Raw genomic sequence first — 23,256 nt, 5'->3', positions numbered from 1 at the left:
CTTGTGGACATATTTTTAAACTACCGAAACCTCTAATGTTCTCACAGGACGGCATCCCAAGCAAGAAGGTGCGTGGGAAGTGTAAAAGAACAAAAAGCCTTGCTCCTCTAGTTACTCTCTCTTTTATCAGAGAGCAAAGTCCTTCCCAGAATGTGTTAGCATACTTCTTCTTATATTTCATTGGCCCAAACTGAGTCAATGCCAATGCCCATTCCCAGACCAATCCTTGACAAATGGAAATAGGATTCCCATGTTTAGGTCAATCATGATTCATCCTTTGTGGCTGGGAAGTAAGCCTATCTTCTGTGAGCACTTGTCACTGGCTTAATAATCAAATCAGGTTTCTGTTAGCAAGGACGGTGGTGGGTGTTGGGTAGGCAACAGTGACTGCAACAGATGGCTTCCCATTGCTCTCAGGATAAAAATCACATCTTTAACATGGTTGTAAAGCCCAAAAGATCTGGTCCCTGCTTACCTTACCTCACCAACATAATTTTAGACCTCTCTTCCCCCACCTTTATTTTGCAGCAACACTAGACTTTTTGTGTTGTGCTAGGCTCCTTCTCACCTTAGCAACTTGGTGTCTCAGCTGCTGCTTCAGATCTGTACTGGATAAAGCTCCCTGATCTTTATGAGCTTCAACATCCTCATCTGTAAAAAGGAGATAGTAATAGTACCTACTTTACAAAGCTATTGTGAGGAGTAAATGAGTCAGGTATGTTCAGCCCTCAGCAGTGTCTGACAAACAGTAAGTGCTCAATAATTGGGAAGTATTGTTAAGTGCAGGCTGTCAAATTGTGTGCTTGTTTTGTTTCCTTGCTGATGCCCTTTCTCACAATTCTATCTTATCCAAAAAGAATTGCTTCCTACTCCCACAATAACCCAGGTGGAATGAAATAAGTGCTAAATATACCCAGACCTGATTATTAGAAGGCCAGGCGGCACATCTAGGCCTCAAATGTAGACTCATTTGGAAGTAACTCCAAGGAGTTATTTCCGAATGAGGTTTCCCATAATATACAGTGATGAGATCAAAATAAATAGCTGATTATCTTCTAACTTTATTATTTATTTATTTTTTGAGACAGGGTCTCACTCTGCCACCCAGGTTACAGTACAGTGGCATTATCACAGCCCACCACAACCTCAAACTCCTGGGCTCAAGCAATCCTCCTGCCTCAGCCTCTGAGTAGCTGGGACTACAGGTGCACACTAATTTTTCTATTTTTTGTAGAGATGAGGCCTCACTCTTGCTCAGGCTGGTCTTGAACTCCGGGCCTCAAGTAATCTTTCTGCCTCAGCCTCCCAAAGTGCTGGGATTTCACCACCAATGCGCCGAGTTACTATTTTCCTGCATCTTATCTGGACCTTGAGTGCCATACCTGGGAAGTCTGACTCAAATTACTTCCTTCCAGCTAATTCTGAATAGTGGCATCTATAATATAGCAGTTAAGTGTATGGACTCTAGATCATGGCTGCCTAGGTCTTTTTTTTTTTTTTTTTTTGAGACAGAATCTCACTATGTTGCCCAGGCTAGAGTGCCGTGGCGTCAGCCTAGCTCACAGCAACCTCAAACTCCTGGGCTCAAGCTATCCTCCTGCCTCAGCCTCCCGAGTAACTGGGACTACAGGCATGCGCCACCATGCCCGGCTAATTTTTTCTATATAATTAATTTGTTTCTATTTTTAGTAGAGACGGGGTCTCGCTCTTGCTCAGGCTGGTCTCGAACTCCTGAGCTCAAACAATCCGCCCACATCGGCCTCCCAGAGAGCTAGGATTACAAGCGTGAGCCACCGCGCCAGCCTCGGCTGCCTAGGTCTTAATCTACTATTTACAATACCTGAAACCCTAAGCAAGTCACTAACCTTCTTTGTGCATCAGTTACTTCATCTGCAAAATGAGGATGACAGTACCTACTTCCGAGTTTTGTGAGCATTAGTTAATATATTAAAAAAAATGCTATATGTGTTTGCCATTAGCATCAATCGTGCCATAACCAGAAAAATTACATTGCACTTTTTATTATAAAAAAGGTGAGGGGAAGAGGGCCTGGGCCTTTTCAAACTTTTGAGAGGTCTCGATTATTAAGTAAGCCTTACGTAGCAGAAATCCATCTGGAGGAACCGGGAAATCACCAGTTTCCAAAAGGAGGTGCGTTTGCATTGAACCTGGTAGGGCTGCCGCGAATTCCTCAGGACAGGGGGTGGCGCTTTTCCCAAAGCAGTCGCGGGCTTGCGCAGTGCTGCAGCTGCTCTGGGCGCGGCTGGGGGTGGCGGTGAGGGTTGGGGGGACGCGGCGGCGGGGGCCTTGGGCCTAGTATACTCTCCACGTCTGTCCGCAGGACCACCCGGCTCCCTTCCGCTTCACCTGCAGGCCTCGTGGTGCCACCTCCGGCTCCGCCCACAGTCAGGAAGCTTCCCTGCGGCTCGGGGCGTGCGGTACGTGACAAATGGAAGCCGCACGTCTCACCAGTCCCCTCGCAGACGGACAGCGCCAGGGAGCAATGGCAGCGCTCCGGCCGCTTTGGGCCGCGGCCAATAGAGGCTGTTCTTTCTCGGCGCGCCGGGCGCCGCTGCCGGGAAGGGGCGGGGCGGGGGGAGGGGCGTCAGGAGGCAGTGTGGGAGCGGTTCTGGCCGCCGCTCTTGGCATTCAGCACGCGTCCCCTGCGCTCGTCTGCTGTGATTTCTGCCGCTATCTGAGTCCCCCGGCCTCTCGCCCCCGCTGTATTGCCAAAATGTCGCTTTCCAACAAACTGACTCTGGACAAGCTGGATGTGAAGGGGAAGCGGGTCGTTATGAGGTAATGCTACACATCTCCGCGCGCCCTCGGGGCTTTTGCTGCAGCCTTTCCGGCCTGGGCCGACTTTCTTTCCTGTCTGCTCAAAGTTGCTTTTAGCCATCGGCTGGGCCCCGGGGGTCCTAGGCTTGTAGGGCAAGGCCGTCCTCCGTTGTAGCTGAGGCTGTGCACGGGTCTGATGGTTTCTAACCTAATTTCCCTCAGCTCAGAAAGCGGCCGAAGTCACCCTTTGGGGGTGGATCCCAATGAGAAAGGGCTCAGATTGCCTGGACCCATGTTGACCTTTTGCCAATTGCTGAAATACAGTTCCGTTGCTTCCAGCTCCTAGTCGCGGAGACAGGACTTAATGCTTATCCTGCAAATCTCTAGGCCCCAAGGAAGAGACCTTGAAAGGTCATTTGGTTAATTTCCTTTTCCCCACTGTCCTAGACCATCCCAGGTGAATGAGAAACGGCCCACATTTCAAAGGTCCCTGCACAAACGGATATCTTTCCCATATGATGTTGGTTTAAATGTTGAGGAGTAGAACACTCCTAAAGAATTGGGGGTGGAAGAGTAGGGTGGGGCACACCAGAGGAGGCCCTGCAGAGCTTATGTAACAGGGCTCTGCCGCCCTACCGTGTCGTGCCATTGGACTCCAGGCCATGGCGTTTGCATCAGGATTGTGACACATGCTGGGTAATGGTAGAGCAGGGTGTGGCTGCTCATACTTGCTGTCCTCCAACCTCACCCCTCCATGCGGCTAGAGAAGCAGGTTATTAGAAGTGGGGGAGGCTCCCCATGCACTTTGAGGTCTCCTCTTACTCTGTACACATGGATCCCTCTTCACTTTCCAACATGGCTTCTCCCTTAAATGCCAGAGTTACTGATGTATGGAGCTGTAACATTTATTGCTTTTTTGTAATGTGGTACATTTGTGTATGCCAGGAACAAAGTACGGGAAGATGGTTAGGTGTGTAATTGGTGGACTTGACTGTTGATATACCTTAACAGGTGGTGGTTTTGAGAGGCCATAAGGGCTTGCATTGATTGTGTTGTGCAGCTTTGACCTTTTTGAGAAGTGGTTGATTGATGGGCAGGCATGTGAATGGTGTGATCCAGCCCCTTTCCCAATTAGGGCTGGTTCAAGTGAGGGCATCTTTTGGATGTTAACAGACACGTAAGGCAGTAGGGGATCTCCTTTACCCTAGCTTTAAACATATGAGGGCACTTACTCTAAAAGGACATGTAGCTCTCCCCTGCCCTCTACTTTCATTATGGCCAATATTAGCTTTTAGGTAGCCTTCTCTGTCATGCTATAGAGATAGACAGAAGGACCCAATAGCTTATGTCCATGAGACATACCTGGTGTCCACATTTCCCCAGATTCATAGGCTTTTGTAATCTGGAGAGAGTAGGAGTCACAGCCATCCTAATATTAGGTAAGTGTCTTTTCTGGCCCTCATATCCTAAAGAAAGGAGATAGGTCCTATTAAAAAAAAACAGGACAGGTGAACATTGTCATGCAGCTAGCTCTTAGGTCTTAATTATTTCTTCCCATCTCCACTGTGTTCAAGACCGACCTTTCCAGATGCATGTACCAGCTGAAAGACAAGGAGTGGGGCATCATGCTGGTGACCTTCCTGTAATTGCAGTCTTGGGCTTTATCTCCTCTCTCCTCAGGGAAACTGGCATGAGGGATTATGGAAAATGACTTGTTAAGGTTACTGAACTTGCAAGTTGGTGGCAGAGCCAGGACTAGAATTTGGGTCTCCTTGGCTACCAACCAGATCCTCTAAATACCCAAATAATGACCAAATACAGGTTGAAATAGACTTTGTCTGCTGAAAGTTGCAATTAATAATTTCCCCTGTAATCTGGATAAATTCTACTTAATTAGGCCAAGGACAGGAAGATACTTTGTTCCCTGATTATTAATGTATCTCTTTTGAACAGAGAGTCACATGGTAGGCCAACTTTTTTGGAGGGGCCTAGGCAGCCATGCGGTGTCAGCTCATTTCCTTTTTGTTTTCAATGCCTTTATGTGGTGGTTTCTGGCAGCATTTCAGAAACGAGGCTTGCTAAGTAGTGGCTGCTTCATTTGCCTCCTCTCTTTGCCCTGAAGAAGGGAACTCTGATATTTGCTGACTCTTCTCTGGTCCCCTGGTTTGAATTGCCAAGGGAAATTGATTTATTGAGGGAATTTTAGATAGCCAGAAACCTTTGACTGGTTAACTACCAGGTACTACTTTAGTTTTTTAGGACTTCAGTTGACTTTACAGCCTCTTTGAGCAAACTTCTGCTTATTTTTGCGATGTCATTTCCTTTCTTTCTCTCACAGGTTGCCAGTCATCCTTTGCGTGCTTGTGAAGCACTTCCCTTTTGCTTGTTCTGTCCTGTTTTTTTAAAACCTTGCTGGTTTTCTCTAACTTGTTGTAACTTGTTAAGCAACAGCCTTGATGTAGTGAAAAGAAACAGAGAAGAAAAACTGAGAACAGAGAAAAAAAGTCTCGAAGATAGCCATAATACCCCAATTTTCTAGTCAGGGACAGTGAAGCCATGATGGACATGGTTTTTTGACAGTTTTTAATGGAATGGGACATGGAATCCAAAATTTCAGGTGATAGAGACTTGATATTCTTATTCCACCTATATCAATATTTTTTAATGTTTTATTTTGAAATAATTATAGATTCACAGGAGGTTGCAAAGATAGTACAGAGGTCTTATGTTCACCCAGTTTCCCTGAATGGATACATTTTATATAATTATAGTACAATATCAAAAGTAGGAAATTGACATTGTTATAAAGTAGATATAGTTCTATGCCATTTTGTCACTGTGTAGATTTGTGTAACAACCATCACCACAATCAAGATACAGAACTGTTCAATCACCACCAAGATCTCCTTCATGTTACCCCTTTATAGTCACCTAACCCTATTTCTAACTCCTGGTAACTACTGATCTGTCCACTGTTTCTAAAATTTTGTCATTCCAAAAATATTATATAAGTGGAATCACACAGTATGTAACCTTTTGGGATTAATTTTTCACTCAGCAATAATGTCCTTAAGATTTATCCAAGTTTCACATGTATCAACAGTTCATTCCTTTGTATAGTTGAGTGGTATATGATACATACCTTACTATGTATGTATCATAGTTTAACCATTTACCCATTGAAGGACATTTGGGTTTTTTCCAGTTTTAGTCTATTACAAATAAAGCTGTTATGAACATTCATGTACAAATCTTCGAATGGACATATGCTGTTATTTCTCATGGATAAACTCCTAGGATTGGAATTGCTAGGCCATATTTAAAATTTTGAGGGATTCCCCAGACTGTTTTCCAAGTGGCTGCACCATTTTCATTTCTACCAGCAGTGTATAAGTGATCAGTTTCTCTTCATCCTTACCAGCATTTTCTGCTGTCAATATTTTTTGTAGTCATTCTTCATTCTGATGGGTGCATAGTGATAACTGACTTTGTGCCTTAGGCAAAGCTTGGGCGTGTTTCAAGGAAGTGGAAAAGGAAGAGGTGCAGATTTTACATAAAACAGAACAAGTAGAGTGTGTAGGCAAGAGCAGTTCCTATGTTGGAGTCCTCCAAGGAGAAGCTAAAAGCAGAGCTGTTGTTGAGAGTGTAGGAAATGATGGGAGATAATCCAGAGAGCAATGAGGAGAGAGTACAAATCCAATTTTTATCAGTAAGCTGATCATGGTAGCATGGGTAGATGAGACAAATTCTTAAGTGTCTCTGTCCAGAGACTTTCCTTCCTGTAAGGGTCTGGGGGTAAGGAGCGGCATGGCAAAGAGTGGCTTGTGCTCTTTCTATTCCCGTTAGCCCTTTTGAGCATGGGCCTTCTGGGAGGTTGCATGGGGGAAAATGACCCATGGTAATGGGATACTCTATCTTCTTTGCAGTGCACTTTAAGGCTGGCAAGGGCCTTGTTCAAGATATTTAAAGGAGATGCTTAGAATCAGAATCATGTGGCCTGAAATAAAGTAGAGTGTATTTCTTTCTTCAGAGGCATACTGCCTTTAATTTTGAAGACTTTCTTTAAGATGTTTTAATATAGAATTATTTCCCTCAACCCACCTTTGGAGAGATTTCTTTACAGTGAAGTAGATTGGAGTTCAGGCCTAGGAGGTATAGGAAATTGGTGGTCTTCTCAGTAGGTCTGTAGGATTTTATAATTGTCTGCCAGGGCTCAGCCTTAGAGGGAAAGGGCTAGTGAAAAAGGCGGAGGAAAAGGATGGAGATTTATTATCAAGGAGAGTAGCAGTCGTGACTAGATCATACTTCCCTGTAATGCCTTTGTGAATAATGCTAGATGTTTTCAGTAATAGTTGATGTACCTTTCAAATCACAGAATTACATTTTGGAGAATCATTAACATAAATAATAATAGCCAACATTTTTATGGCACTTACTGTGTACCAGGTACTCTTCTAAGCACTTTACAGATTGTTAGCTTATTTAATTCTCTCAATAACCATGAGGTAGATACTATTATCCCCATTCTGTAGGTGAGGAAAAAAAATCACTTAAAAATGATCTTGGCAGGCAAAACTTAGACCTTTAAAATAGCTGCCAGACATCATTATTTTCGGTCACATTGAAGTAGGCTCAGGTTCCAAGGATTTCAGAAGAATTGGTTTTTAAAAATGGCAAAGAAGCAATCTCTTGGGTAAAAAAGGAGAGACTGCAGTAAATTATTTTTTTGTGCCATCTTGGTCACTTCCTTTCTAATTTCCTATTTATCAGGTGGGCGGGAGAACATGCCCCACCTTCTCCTCTCAGGCTTTTCAAAGAGGCTATCTTATTTATATTGTATTGCTTGAAGGATAGTGTGTGAACTTTGTACTAGACACTGGGTTTTGTTCATAGTCTTAAAGCCCCAGGCTTTCTCCAAAAAGAAATGATACTCTCTTGATGTGTTTTATTTTTCCAGATAATTTTTTTCTTCAGAGTGATGTTAGCTTCACAAGGACCCAGAAATAGTATCAAAGGAATCAGAATCAAGATGCATTCCTTATTATTCCTCATCCCTCCAGCTGCTACTCAGATACTAACATGCCAGGCCCAGATAGAAATCTTTTTAGATGGAACTAGCTTTAGCTTCCCAGGTCTTCAGGGCTAGTTCCTGTGATTAAGTTAGGTTTTATTTTTTAAAAATTTCTTTTTAAAGTAAGTGAGATATGTACCTAAAAGGGCACAAATCATAAGCTCAAAGACCACCACAAAATGAATATATTTATACGATCTATCACTCAGGTCAAGGAATAGAACATTAACCAGAATCCCTCTGGTGTCTTATCCCAGTCACTACTCCCTCTCTCCCTCCTCCCTATGACTGATCATTTTCTTGACTCTTAATGCCACTGATTATTTTTAAGGTGAGATTTGAACTTCCAACTTATTTAATTGGTTCATTAAAAGTGCCTCTCCTAATCTTTGAGGGAACAATAAATTGATCATGGCTCTGAACCCTTGTTTCTTTTTTAGAGTGGACTTCAATGTTCCTATGAAGAACAACCAGATAACAAACAACCAGAGGTAAGGTCCCTGCTAAGCCTTGGGCTGGGTTTAAGATGTGTGTGGGTTGTGGGTATATAGGATGAAATGGTTTTCCTTTCATATTAAAGAACTATAGCAACTTAAGCCATATGATGTTGGCTTTCCTTCAACCCACCATCTGGTCTGCTTTCTTATTTATGAGAATATAAATGTAAAAATATCATCCTAAGAAAGTGATTCCTTTCCCCCTGTTTTTTAGAAATTTGAAGAATTTGGAGTTACTCATATTTAAAGAATATAAAAGTTTAAAGTTACTTGGATTTTCTTGCAAAATGAAGAATTATACGAGAGAAGGATTTTTTTATTTTTAATTTTTTAATTATTTTTAAAATTTTTTATTAAGAGAAAGATTTTTAAAATACCAATAATTATTAAGCTTACATGTAGTTTTATAAACCCCTATTCCAGATGGCCCAGATAAAATGAGTTTTTGAGAATCTTGATTTATTTTTCTTCTAAAAACAGAAGGGAAAACACTTCAGAAGTAACATTTTTAGTCAGTTAAGCTGCTCCAGTTTCTTGGATCCCGGAGTCACAGAGCAGAAATTTTAGTTATAGTACTGCTCTTGCCTTTGACTAGATTATTAAAGAAGGTTTTTATTTTCAATTTTAAATGAAAGGTTTGAGCTGGCAACGTGCTTTGCAATGATCTAGACCAGTGCTGTCTAATAGAAATATAATGTGAGCCATATTTTATTTAATACAATAAGTCTAAAATAATAATTCCAAAATGTAATCCATATACAAATTGATTAAAGGGACATTTAACTTTTTTTTGTACTAAGTCTTCGAGATCCAGCATGTATTTTACACTTATAGCACATCTCAATTTAGATTAGTCACATTTCTAGTACTACATAGGTACATGTGGCTAATGGTTATCATATTGGACAGTACAGGTCTAGACCCAGAAAATTTTTAGGTATTGGTCCCAGAATAGAGCCTGGTGTTTTGCTAAGCACATTGCTGCTGTACCATAGTGGCAAGGTGCTTGTACGAGGCAACGCTGATCGTTGTTGATTTTCATTATTCTGCAGCATAAAGAAAAGATTGGAAATATGCCTATCAATGTATTTTAAGAATAAAGAATAGAGAAACGTATCTGAGAATCTTTTCATTTCTAGAAATCCATGGAGTTGATTAACAAAATGAAGCATTAGAAATAATAGAACTTGCTGATAAGGGGTGGATAGCCCTGAAAACTAATTGGTTTCATTGCACAAACTTTGTGTCTGATACGGGCTTTTTTATATGCTATAAATGAGTTTTAGGCTGGTCCGAAGGTAGTGAGTTATCTCACTTGATCGTTGACAGTCAGTTACAGATTGAACTCCTTGCTCTACTACTTTCCTCCCTTCTCACTACTGCACTTGACTAGTCTAAAAACAAGAGGACAAAACAAAAAAAATGAGTTTTTATATCTGCTAAAGGGCATAAGATAATTTTAGAAATATAACTTGGCTTTTTATTCCATTCTCTGCTCAAATGCCACTTTATCAGACTTTCCCTGGCCTTCCTATCTAAAATCTCCTCTACCATTGTTTCCTAGTCATTCTTATGTCCCTACCTTGCTTTGTTTTCTCTATATCTCTTATAACCATCTGATAATTACATATGTGCACACACACATATATATTTGCTTATTGTCTCTCCCTCCATTAGAATTTCATTTCCATGAGAGCAGAGACAGTTTTTTAAGTTTTCTGTTTTATTCTCAACCTGGAATGGTGCGTGGCACAAAAGAAGCATTCAATGAATATTTGTTGACTAAATAAATGCTTTTCTTTATCAATTTTAATTTATTATAAACTGGCAAAAATGGAAAGTTAGGTTTGTAACAAAACTTCTAAATGCTTAAAGAGATTTTAATTATTTTAGATTAAATTATAATGTAATAAATGTGATATATTATGGAAACCAAGTTCTATATAATGCATTTATTTTTTCCTACAGAAAAAAGTGACTTAGGAACTATAACCAGGAAAGAAAAGTTACTACATATCTTTCATTTTTTCCCAAATTTCCTTTGATGGTTTCAAGATTTGGGAACTTTATCTCCTATAGTCGTATAAGAAGGGTGTTTCAGGGGTCCCCAAGACCACCCACATATCCCATGGTCATTTACAAGGATTCAGTTGTTCTCATGCCTGAAGTTTATTATAGTGAAAGAATATATGACAGGATTAGCAGGGGAAAAGACACAGGAGGAGTCTGGAGAAATCCATGCATGGGGCTTCTGATGTCCCGTGCAGGGACACGTAGAGTGTGCACACTCACCTGCAGTGAAAAATGCAGGAATTGTGTTCAGTGTTTCTGCCCAGAGAAACCTATTAGAGACTTAGCTTCCAAGATTTTAATTGGGAATTGGTCACATAGGTATCCTCTGTCTAGCAACTACCAAAACCCCAGACTTCTAGAGGAGAGCAGGTATTCAGCATAAATCACCTTGTTTGTATGTATAGGCAGTCCAGGAACAGTGAACAGCCCTTGTCAGAGAACTGAGGGACTACTTTGAAAGCCAAGTTCCCAGAATCAGCCAAGGATCAACCTTGCATGCAGGTCCTTCTATAGATTAACAGCCTTAGGCCTGTTATGTGAACTCTTCTGCACAAAGGGCAAATACATGATGAGATTATATAATCCTAGGTGGAGGGTTGGCATCATATTTAACTTCCTTCCCTGAGGACCACCATTGAGTTGCTTACAGTAGATTTATTTGAAGGAACTTGGAGAAGAAAAGGGGCTTTGTGTTTTATGAGGTGATGAATAAAATAGTTCCCACTGATTCCTAGGAGTAACTTTGCTCTGTCTGCTGTCTCTTTTTGGTTACAGGATCAAAGCTGCTGTCCCAAGCATCAAATTCTGCTTGGACAATGGAGCCAAGTCAGTTGTCCTTATGAGCCATCTGGGCCGGCCTGATGGTGTCCCCATGCCTGACAAGTATTCCTTAGAGCCAGTTGCTGTAGAACTCAAATCTCTGTTGGGCAAGTAAGTGCTGTGCTCAGGTACTGGGAGACTTTGTGGCGGGAAAGGTTGTCAAGCATGTTGTTCCTGGTTCTGAACTTTTGGACTGCTCAAGTGTCATCTCTTCCTCTCCCCAGGGATGTTCTGTTCTTGAAGGACTGTGTAGGTCCTGAGGTGGAGAAGGCCTGTGCCAACCCAGCTGCTGGGTCTGTCATCCTGCTAGAGAACCTCCGCTTTCATGTGGAGGAAGAAGGGAAGGGAAAAGATGCTTCTGGGAACAAGGTAGGACCTGTGATTCTGACATTATTAGGGGTGAGGGCCTAAGTTTGTAGGAGACTGTGATTGAAGAATGGAGAAAGCTCATATTTAGTTTTCCTTAGACACCATTTTATTGAAATGTAACATACATGTTAAAATACACAAATGCATAGCTTGATGAATTATCACAAAGTAAACACACTTGTGTAACCACTACCCAGTTCAGGGGATAGAATATTACTAGCATCCTAGAACCCCTCCTTATGCTCAAGTGGTTTTGAAATACCTTTGGAAAATATGTGAACATCTTTGGGGTGTAAGAGTATTCAGTAAATATGATAGTCATGATGATACGTTGGATTTAAGGTATTTCTTAAGACGTGTAAAGTATTTTCCTTTAAATCTCTTTTTAAGTTAAGGTATAGGTATCGTCTTATTTCATAAAGAAACTAAGTGTCAAAAAAAAAAGAAACTAAGTTTCAGAAAGGCAATCATTTGACTAGAGTTATAGGCAGTGGGCCTGTTGCTGGCCTTTAGAGCTTAGTCCATTATATCAGCAAATGTTTTTCTTAAAGGGCCAGCCAGTTAATATTTCAGGCTTTGTGTGTCATACAGTCAGTTGCATCCACATATGGTCTCTGTAGAAACTACTCAGCTCTGCTGTTGTCATGCAAAAGCAGCCATAGATAACTCACAAAATGAGTTAATATGATCTTACAACCAGAATTCAAATATCAAATGATAAAGCTGGCTACTTGAGGATGATTTTGAATTTGCCAACTGGCTAGAAGGAAAGCTGAAGGCACTTTTTAGCACTTTCCACTCTTCTGGTCTTTAATGTCTTGGAGAACAAGATGCTATAGTTATCTCAGTCCCCTTTGGACTTCTCACATTTCTTAAGGTCATTGGGAGTACCGCTTTTAAGCAGTTTCTTTTCTTAGCACCACAGGCCCTGGTGTTGCTTTTTCCTACCTTTGGCATGGTCTTGCTACAGTAGTAGGAGTCAAATGCTGACCTAAAATTTGGTGTCCTTTTAAACTGGAACTCAAGATGCACAAACTCTAGGGCTTAGAAATGGCATGAGGCAACTGGCAAATTAAGGCAAAACCTTTTATTTTAGGAAATGGTGAACTGACTGTGCTAGTCTATGCTAGACTGTGCTGGACTTAAGTTAATTGATTTGACATTCAGTGTCTAATGGCTTTCAATACCTGAAATCGCAGAAGCCAGTCATAAGTTCAAAATGGATAAAAAAGTAAGGACATAAAATTTTTCCTTTATCCAGTGTGCCCTCATTGATCTTTTAGGAGCATTCTCTTCTAGTTATTGGCAGATCAAAAATAAGGGAAAGCCCCATTCTTTGTGGCCTCTTCCTTCACCTCCTTGATGCATAGGAGGATAGGAGTGGGCAGTGACTAAAGTGAATGTCTGCTCTGTGCTGTGTACTCTTCTGCACTGTATCCCCCATCATCTGGCTTGCTTCCTGTGCATCTTTGCTTAATCTCCTGCCAGAGACTCTTCGTTTTGCTTTTCCGGGCATTTTGCTTTTCTGTCCCCTTTGAGGGATCCCTGGAAGATGAGCTGACATTTCAAAGCCCTATGTTTCACTTCTACATTTTTTTCCTCCTTTTGGTAAGTGTATTTCTTGTTTTCTTAGATGCCTGACTTCTGGGGAAGGCTGTAAAATACCTTCTTATTAACCAACATAAAATGTTTCTGAGGTCCTTTTCTGTTGTCATGTTTCCGTCTTCTGTCCCAGCTTGCTCTTAGTGCTTTTATGAGGAATATGTGTGAGGGCCTTTTTTCCTTTGCAGAAGGGCCTTGGTAGCCAGCAGCTTGAGTCAAGTATACTACTAACTTTCACAAGGAGAATGTGTTAAAATAAGGAAGTGAGTCAAGGTAAGGGGAAGGAAGGTAATCAGAATCTTGGGCTAGAGGTCTGGGTAGAGGCCAGTGGGATGTGGTTAGCTTCATGTAATTAGAGGGTAAACCATGGTTCAGGAATATTAGGTGTGCAATTTGAGGTAAGGTGAGGGAGAGCAGCAACATGCAGAAATGACTAAAGGACCTGGAACGTTTGGAAGAAAGAACAGATCCTGTTGCTAGTTGTAAAAAATTGCTGTCCTACCAACTCAGGGTCTTTAGACATGTTCATAAGGACTCTTGGTGGTATGAAATGCTTTTACAGTTGTCTTCAGAGCCATCAACATTTCCCATTTTGTTTTTTCCATTTTTTTGTTTTTCTCTATAGGTTAAAGCTGAGCCAGCCAAAATAGAAGCCTTCCGTGCTTCACTTTCCAAGCTAGGGGATGTCTATGTCAATGATGCGTTTGGCACTGCTCACCGAGCCCACAGGTACCAAAAGCCTTGTCAGATTTCAGGTTGAGAGCAATATTACTGTTTACTTGAGTAGCCTGAGTTCTGGGTTGCTTTGGAGAGTTCTGTATTATACTGTGATCCTTTCAGTTTCAATCTCTGATTGGAGCTACCACTGTGGCTCTCGTTGAGTATCTCTGATGCAAAGAGGAAATAAAGGTAAAAATGTTAGCAATTGTAGAGCAATTTGTGGAAACAGGAAGAGGTTGCTCTTTCTCACTTTATTTTGTACACAGCTCTCCCTTTGTCAATGTTATGAAATCAGACTCTCATACTGTCAGTAAGTAGGAAGCAAATTGAGGAATCTTCTCCTGCTATCATCAACCAACCAATTGTTTATTGTGATTAAGCTCTTGGCCTTCTGAAGACCATTAATTGGGTATCTTAAATTCTCTTAAGTTCATTGCTTTTTACTCTTTCCCCTTGACCCTGCACTATTGGTTAAAAACCTTATCTTATACCTGAGTGTTTTTTGTTGCAGTTTAGGATGAAAACCATGGTCTTCTTGGAGTCTTAGAAGTGAAAATATTTTAGTGATAAGGATCTGGCCTCTAGGACTCGGAGGAATGGTGGGGATTGACTAGAATTTGAACGTCTTTGGTCTTTTCTAGCTCCATGGTGGGAGTTAATCTGCCACAGAAGGCTGGTGGTTTTTTGATGAAGAAGGAGCTGAACTACTTTGCCAAGGCCTTGGAGAGCCCAGAGCGACCCTTCCTGGCCATCCTGGGCGGGTATGAAGAACTCTTCAAGATCATGCTTTAAGTAGAATTTGCTTGGTAGCAGGCCATAACTTGGGTGGTTTATTGTCAGATAGCACAATCATACTGGGTAACTGAGGAGAATTTAATAAAGGAACTACATACAGAGGTGAGAGGGTTTAGGGAAACCACAAAGGGACAGTGCAGTAATCTGGGGCTAGCAACAGCCATCACCATTGCTAGGTCTAAAGGGACAAAGGAGAGAATGGTTACCAGAATCCAGAGAGGGAGTTGGTATGGAGAGGACCATCTAATGGGAACTGTAGCCTCTTGTCAAGGGACATAGCAATAGTCATCTAGTAGGTAGGAAGCCAGGGAAATAAATACTCTGATCTCCCTTCAATCTCCTACTGCTGTACCCCTCCTACCCTCAATTGGCTAAAACCCAGCTGGAAGCCAGAGGGCAAGGGAGCTCCTTGATGTAGTCCATGTAGGTCATACTGCTGAAACAGAACAGGTTAGAGAAAGGTAGAAAGTGGTTCTGTAGGGAAGAACAGGAAGGATCCACCATAGGTGCTCATCTAACAATTTTGAAGCACTCGAGCCTTTCACGTACATATACCCTGGCAAGGTATAACTGTGTATTTAATATATCATTTAGACCTTATTTCTCCAAATCACATAACCTATTTATATTTTCTTTTCTCCTATGGGAAAGGCAGCAATGTGTATAATGATTTTCTAATGGCTTAGTTAAAAATAGAAATTTCAAATTGAAGGTCAAGAGGGTTAAGAGGAGGATAAATTTTAGGTGATAAAGTAGGGACAGGGTGCTGGGACTACTTGTATAAGATAATTTCCTGTGACTAGACATAGCTACTCTAGGTAGCAGCCCCTTTATGGCTGGAGGGCCATGACCCTTCTATGAGCAGGGTTTTTTCCTACTCACGGGACTGAACACATCCAGCATTTCCTGATGAAAATTCATTCTGGAATTGGGTGTCAATTTCAGGCAGTATAATTACTTTCTCTAAGCTTCATGATGAGCCTGATATCAGGGTTCTCAAAGTAACTCGGGTGGATACACATTGTTTTAGCTTGTTCTTGCGTAAAGGTATGTTCCTGGAAGCATTGCCCCTCTTGCGCGCTGGGTTATAAATGTCAGACTCTGATCTTTGGTTCCCTAGAGGTTAGGATTTGAGCTGTCTGGCTTTGTTAAACTTTCTGTAGACCTGAAATATGGGAGTGAGTGTCACCTAGTGGTTATGGTTAGGTTTTTAGACTCAGCCTGAAACAGCTGTTGGGGAAGGTGATGTAGAAATATTTTTGCCACCTTTCCTGCAGTCTAGTCTCCCTAGGGCCATTAACAATTTTGGGGAAAATTTTGTATTTTATTAAAAAGACATTATTGTGGAAACATTCAAACATATACGGAAGTTGAGAGAATAGTATAATAAACTCCCAGGTACCCATTACCCTGCTTTAACAATTAATTGGCATTTTTGCTGGTCTTGTTTCATTTATGCTCTAACCCTTTTTTGTTAGGAATATTTTTAAGCAAGTCTTAGACATCATATACTTTCACTTACACAGGTTGTGTATCCCTTATCTGAAATGATTGGGGCCAGAAGTGTTTTGGATTTCTGATTTTTTTTTTTTTTGGATTTTGTAATATTTGCATTATACTTACCAGTTGAGCATCCCCAGTCGAAAAATGCTCCAATGAACATTTCCTTTGAGCATCGTGGAAACTGGTTTGGATTTTGGAGCATTTAAGGCTTCTGAGTTTTGGATAGGGGATACTCACCTTGTAATACTTTTTTTTTTTTTTTTTTTGAGTCAGGATCTCACTGTGTTGCCTGGGCTAGAGTACAGTTCTGTCATCATAGTTTACTGCAGCCTCAAACTTTTGGGCTCAAGTGATCCTCCCACCTCACCCTCCCAAGTGGCTGGGACTACAGGCGTGCACCACCACACCCAGATAATTTTTGTATTTTTTGTAGAGATAGGGTCTCGCTGTGTTGCCCAGGCTGGTCTCAAACTCCTGGGCTCAGTGATCTCCCACCTTGGCCTCCCAGAGTGCTGGGATTACAGGTGTCAGCCACTGTCCCTGGCCCCGTAGTACCTTTTTTTTTTTTTTCATTTTATCTAGTCCACATTAATCCCTAAAACCAATTTTTTTTTTGGTTTCAGGATATTTTTTATGCATCTTGCAACTGATAAGGAGATGTCTTTTAAATAACCATATTATACCTGACAAAATTTATCAATTTTGTTACTATCATCTAATACCCAGTCTGTATTCAGATGTTCTTGATCATCTCAGAAATGTCTTTTTACAGTTGGTTTTTTTGACTAAGGATCAAAATGAAGCCTATGCATTCATTGCATTTGGCTGTTAGGTATCTTTTATTCTATAATAGTTCCCTTTTCCTTATTATTTTCATTCTGTTGATTTGTTGAAAAGACAGGCATTTGAGCTGTGAACATCCTATTCTTTAGGTTCTTTTCTCGCTTCATTTATTCTCTCTCTCTCTCTCTCTGTATGTACGTATATGTACGTGTGTGTGTGTGTGTGTGTGTGTGTGTGTATGTGTATATAACAAATAATCCATTCTAACCCTTGGCGATGACCAGTCTTTACAAGTGAAGTAACCAGTCTCTTGCCATTCTTTCCCCCACATCACTGTTGTTTCATACCTCTGTTTCACAAGTCCTAGCATAGGGTCTCTCAGAGGGTAAGCATCATCTTGTTTATTGAACGATGAGGGAAACAGATCTAAGGTGATTTGTCCATGTAAGTGGAATTTAGATACACGGGAATGTTTACAGAAGGCAAGCTATTACTTTCTCTTTAGTTTGGATCTTTTTGTCTCACATGGAGGTGAAAGGTGCATGTGTATTTGTTATCTTATTTCCTTCTACTAGAAAATAAGCTCCCAAAGGGTAGGGATCTTTGTTTTGCCCCCTGATGTTTCTCAAAGACCTAGGACAGTGCTTGCCAAAGAGTAGGTACCCAATAAATGTGTTGAATTGGGTAGTCCAACAGAAAAATAAATGCCATAAAGCAGATGTCCCAGCAACTGATCATAGGGTGTGAATTTAGACTAGGAATATCTTTTTTTAGTATATATTTGTTTGGTGTACAATCTGATCCCTGCTCTAGGGTTAGGATAGTTCTGAGTAGGCTCAGGGATCCTGCAATTAGCAATCTTGACCCTCTAAATTTTTTAGGGGGGATGCAGAATAGACCTATTTGGGACCCATGGTTTCTTTAGATAAGAATAGGTCTTCTAAGCCCTTCTTGGTCTGGAGCTTTACCTTTAAAGCTGTGGTCCCCAACCCCCAGGCTGCTGACCTGTAGCAGTCCATGGCCTGTTAGGAACCGGGCTGCACAGCAGGAGGTAAGCTGGGGGCCTGAGGCTTCATTTATTTACAGCTGCTCCCCATCACTCACATCACTGCCCGAGCTCCACCTCCTGTCAGATCAGTGGCAGCATTAGATTCTCATAGGAGCACGAACCCTACTATAAACTGCATGTGAGGGATCTAGGTTGCATGTTTCTTATGAGAATCTAATACTTGATGATATGAGGTGGTGATGCTAGTGCTGGGGAGCGGCTGCAAATACAGATTATCATTAACAGAGAAGTTTGACTGCACAATAAATGTACTGTGCTTGAATCTTCCTGAAACGAGTTGCCCCCCTCCCCCTGGTATGTGGAAAAACTGCCATGAAACCAGTCCCTGGTGCCAAAAAGGTTGGGGACCATTGCTTTAAAGGATTTCTTAGAAATGGATTGACCTTTGGGTTGGAGAAACATAGGGCAAAGTTAGGCAATACTTTTGTCACTTTGGGACATTTCTTTGTTCCTATGCCTTGATATAAAAACTCATGTTCTATGTAATATCTCTTCACTAGTCCATTGTTTGTTCTTTTAGTGATGATTCTTGCTTTCCCTTCTAGAGCTAAAGTTGCAGACAAGATCCAGCTGATTAATAATATGCTGGACAAAGTCAATGAAATGATTATTGGTGGTGGAATGGCTTTTACCTTCCTTAAGGTGCTCAACAACATGGAGGTAGGAAACCAATGCCAAGTGGATGTGAAATAGCTCTCCATAATAGCACGTTGTGTAAATTTAAAAAGAAAACCAGCTTCTGACATGAGCCCTAAAAACTCCCATTTTTATTGATTTTGGCAAGTTTTTATTTTGTCTTTGCATTTTTCCTTTATATTGTGTTGTGTCTGGTTCCTGTCTGCTTTGTGAGGCAGTCTTCTTCTTAGTATAGAGGCTGATCTTTATCATCTTGGCTCCCCTGTGTAGATTGGCACTTCTCTGTTTGATGAAGAAGGAGCCAAGATTGTCAAAGACCTAATGTCCAAAGCTGAGAAGAATGGTGTGAAAATTACTTTGCCTGTTGACTTTGTCACTGCTGACAAGTTTGATGAGAATGCCAAGACTGGTCAAGCCACCGTGGCTTCTGGCATACCTCATGGCTGGATGGTGAGTCACTGGGTGGTTGGTGGTATGAGTGAACAGAAACTTTGGTATCATTCATTCATTCATTCAGCCAACCAACAACCATTTTAAAACAATTTCTATAGAAGATTTCTTTCAGAGAGGGCTCCAAACGTTGCAGTGAGGCCCTCCTTTTGGGAGAATCCATGCGAGAAAAGCAGTGGTATTGGATTACTGCTGTCTTAATCAGTAATGTGGGGGGATGTACTTACACGGTTTGGGTTGTTCTGAATAATTTTGCTACATAGAAAGCTGCATAAGAAAATTTTCTTATGTGAAAACATTAAGACAGTAGAAGTATACTGATTACAAGCAGGGAAAATATATGTGTATATTAAAGACTAATATAAGTAGTTGATTTTAGTGTTCTATACATATTATCATTTTGATAGTTGTATAAAATTATATCATGTTGAAATGCTAGTTTGCTTAGTCATTTTCCTTTTGTTAGGCGTTCGGGTATTATTTAGTTCAGTGCTTCTCAAAGTGTGGTCCCAAAACTGGCAATATCAGCATCATTGTTGGAACTTTTTTTTTTTTTTTTTGAGACAGAGTCTGGCTCTGTTGCCTGGGCTAGAGTGCCATGGCGTCAGCCTAGCTCACAGCAACCTCAGACTCCTGGGCTCAAGCGATCCTCCTGCCTCAGCCTCCCGAGTAGCTGGGACTACAGGCATGCGCCACCATGCCCGGCTAATTTTTTCTATATATATATTTTTAGTTGTCCAGATAATTTCTTTCTATTTTTTAGTAGAGACGGGGTCTCGCTCTTGTTCAGGCTGGTCTTGAACTCCTGACCTTGAGTGATCCACCCGCCTGGGCCTCCCAGAGTGCTAGGATTACAGGCGTGAGCCACCGCGCCCGGCCACTGTTGGAACTTTTTAAAAAATGCAACTTCTTGCTGAATCAGAAACTCTGAGGGTGGGGCCCAGCAGCTTGTGTTTGAAACAAGCCCCCCTGGTGATTCTGATACATGGCAAAGCTTGAGAACTACAGATCTAGTTTAGTGTTTCTCAGTCTCAGCATTATTGACATCTCAGATAGTTTTTGTTGTGGGGGACTATTGTTGAGTTATAGGATAGTTAAAGCATCCCAGCCCATAGATGCCAGTAACTCCCCTACATCCCCTCCCCACAAGTTGTGACAACCAAAAACGTCTCCAGAAGTTGCCACATGTCCATTGTTGAGGGGCAGAATTGACCCTGGTCGAGAACTGTTGATCTAGTTCTTTTCACTGTTATAAATAGTGTGGCTAAGAATGTCTTTACTAAATAACTTTCGAGGTTTTCCCTTAGACTTGATCTTCCATAAAGTGGAATTTGAGTCACAGGGCACAAATAGTTTTATAATTTTAAAGACTGAAGGGTACTTTTTGGTTCTAGAAGCAGCTCTGGTGTTCACTCTTGAGCTTAAGTTTTGGTGGAGGTGGTATTTGCTCCTCTAAGAAGCTTTTCTTGGTAGCTCATCCTCTCTTTTAACTCTACCCCTCAGGGCTTGGACTGTGGTCCTGAAAGCAGCAAGAAGTATGCTGAGGCTGTTGCTCGGGCTAAGCAGATTGTGTGGAACGGACCTGTGGGGGTATTTGAATGGGAAGCTTTTGCCCGGGGAACCAAAGCCCTCATGGATGATGTCGTGAAAGCCACTTCCAGGGGCTGCATCACAATCATAGGTAAGGGGTCCTTTACAAAGCTAATACCACTGTGAGCTGGCAGAATTCTGATCAGAGGAAGGTAGAAGGTAGTACTTTTCCTAGGTCTCTTCACTCTGGGCAAATCTGGAGAGCTAAGCAGGTGGATAATTCATGGAAGAGCCTCTTAAGTGAAATGGAATTGGGAGTTTTGGTGCCAATCCTCCTTTTCTTTTCTCTCCTTTCTCTTTTTACCTGGCTTTCATTTAACAGGTGGTGGAGACACTGCCACTTGCTGTGCCAAATGGAACACGGAGGATAAAGTCAGCCATGTGAGCACTGGGGGTGGTGCCAGTTTAGAGCTCCTGGAAGGTGAGGTTCTTCCCTGTTTTTTGGCTTGTTTGGGGGAATAGAGTAGGGACTGTGCAGTGAGAGGCGGGTAGGATGGAGTAGAGAAAGTTAGTAGGTAGTGTTGTCATTAGAAGTCATTATTAGCTGGGCAGTACAGATGGAGGAACTTCAGTAAAGCTCCTAGCATCCATGTGAGGTGGGAAGGGGCAGATAGGAACTTGTTCTCAAGGAGGTCACTTTCTAGTAGACCTAGGACCCAAAATCCAAAAGTTGCCCAACTCCTGGCCATATATAAAGCAGCACTGACATGTTGAGAAGATAGAAGGGGGGCATATCTGGTTTAGTGGACCCTACAGTAATGCTGTCCGTGTGTGTGCTCTCTCAAAAACAGGTAAAGTCCTTCCTGGGGTGGATGCTCTCAGCAATATTTAGTACTTTCCTGCCTTTTGGTTCCTGTGCACAGCCCCTAAGTCAACTTAGCATTTTATGCATCTGCACTTGGCATTAGTTAAAACCTTCCTCCACGTCAAGATTCAGCTAGTGGCCAGGAGATGCAGTGCCAGGAACTTATGAACAGTTGCACAGCATCTCAGCTCATCTTTACAGCACCCTGGATTTGCCTACATTCTTCAAGATCCCATTTGAATTTCTTAGTGACTAAACCATTGTGCATTCTAGAGTGCAAATATTTATATTTTGCCTGTTAAAAGAAAGTGAGCTGTGTAAGCTTAGTTCTCTTTTTGAAGTCGCTTATTCTGATTAGCTTTGTCACTGTTTCACTACTCAGCATGGAAACAAGATGAAATTCCAGTTGTAGGTAGGGAGACAAAGTTGATGATCTGTTAAATAAACAATAAAAGTATCTATTGAAACGGATTTTTTTTCTGTCATACTTTGTAGGAAGGGTGAGAATAGAATCTTAAAGAAGGGCTCAAATATCTACATTTCTGAATGTAAGAAGTGGGGCAGCAGCAGTGGGGAGGTGGGGCGATTAGATCAATGTCTACTCTTTATCAAGGGCCTACTTTATGGTAGACATTGTGCTGGTGCTTTAAATTTTATCAGTTACACATCATAATTTAAAAAGTCAAGGTTTACAACAACAACAACAAAAAAACCAACCAACCAACCAAACAAAAAAAATAAGCTGTAACCCATTCCTCCTATTCAGGATCCCCACTACCCAGAGATAACTACTTTTAACTCTTCAGAGTTCTTCTAGTATTTCCCTCTATGTTTTCTAAGTAACATGTTTATAAATTGTTAACTTCTTGATTTTTTTAAAAAAGATATCAATTTCATACCATGGGAGATTTAACTCTATTATAGCCTCTGTTCCACATATACTTCCACTTCTTCATTCTCTCAGCAGTTTTGTCATAATTATAGATTACATCAAAAGTCTACATTATGATTATAAATACTATTCGCAGCTGAGCTGTGTACTATGCTGTGATTATATTTACTTATGTAACTTTTATTCTCTTTGGTGTTAATAGTTTTAAAAGAATTGCTTCCTCTTTTTCTATGTATACTTGTCACTGATTTATTCCCAAATCTGCCAGAAGTGTAAATGCCTCAATATAGTCAAACATATCGAATAATCTGTTAATTTTTATTAGAGATATCCCTGTTGGAGTCCTCGGTGCTCCTGCTTCAGTTTGTACTGACTGCCTTATAGATTTGCTGTACAGCGTTGCTCTGGGATTCCCTGTAACCCTCTTAGGGATTCCTTCCATTTCCTGTTTTGGGCCTTCGTTTTCTGGATCTCCCTTTCCCTTCTTTCTTGGTCTACTCTTTTGTGGAACACAAGACTCCACTAGTTTCCTTAGAAAGAGGGCCTGGGAGGTAAAATCTTTGAGACCTTTCATGTCTGAAAATGTGTTTATTCAACCCTTATACTTGATGCATAGTTTGGCTATATATAGAATTTTAGCCTGGGTATCACTTTCTCAGACTTGAAGACATTGTTTTCATTGTCACTGTTGAGAATCTAATGCCATTCTGATTATTTTATCATCCCTATGATTTTCCCTTCCTATCTCTTTCCGGTCATTTTAATGGAGTTTTGGGAGAAAGCAGAGGTAAACATGATTTGCAA

The 23,256-nt window shown here is 41.2% G+C and overlaps 1 protein-coding gene across 1 annotated transcript; it reads left to right on the top strand.

Moving 5' to 3' along the window:
• Positions 1 to 2,596: 2,596 nt before the first annotated feature.
• Positions 2,597 to 22,028, top strand: PGK1 (phosphoglycerate kinase 1). The gene is made up of 11 exons (XM_012664116.1): positions 2,597 to 2,799; positions 8,290 to 8,340; positions 11,194 to 11,349; positions 11,463 to 11,607; positions 13,835 to 13,938; positions 14,571 to 14,690; positions 18,625 to 18,739; positions 18,986 to 19,165; positions 20,669 to 20,846; positions 21,078 to 21,176; positions 21,547 to 22,028. The coding sequence occupies exons 1-11, from the start codon at positions 2,735 to 2,737 to the stop codon at positions 21,585 to 21,587; spliced, it is 1,254 nt and encodes a 417-aa protein (XP_012519570.1). The 5' UTR covers positions 2,597 to 2,734; the 3' UTR covers positions 21,588 to 22,028.
• The last annotated feature ends 1,228 nt before the right edge of the window (positions 22,029 to 23,256 follow it).

Source organism: Propithecus coquereli, unplaced genomic scaffold (assembly GCF_000956105.1).
Source record: "Propithecus coquereli isolate 6110/MARCELLA unplaced genomic scaffold, Pcoq_1.0 Scaffold86, whole genome shotgun sequence".
Lineage (NCBI taxonomy): Eukaryota > Metazoa > Chordata > Mammalia > Primates > Indriidae > Propithecus > Propithecus coquereli.
This window is presented reverse-complemented; position numbering and strand designations above follow the sequence as displayed.

Excerpts from the sequence above, each read along its gene's own strand:
- PGK1 (XM_012664116.1), top strand. The coding sequence starts at position 2,735 with ATGTCGCTTTCCAACAAACTGACTCTGGACAAGCTGGATGTGAAGGGG. Across the intron at positions 8,341-11,193 it reads CAGATAACAAACAACCAGAG|GATCAAAGCTGCTGTCCCAA; the intron begins GTAAGGTCCCTG and ends TTTTGGTTACAG. Across the intron at positions 11,608-13,834 it reads AAGATGCTTCTGGGAACAAG|GTTAAAGCTGAGCCAGCCAA; the intron begins GTAGGACCTGTG and ends TTTTCTCTATAG.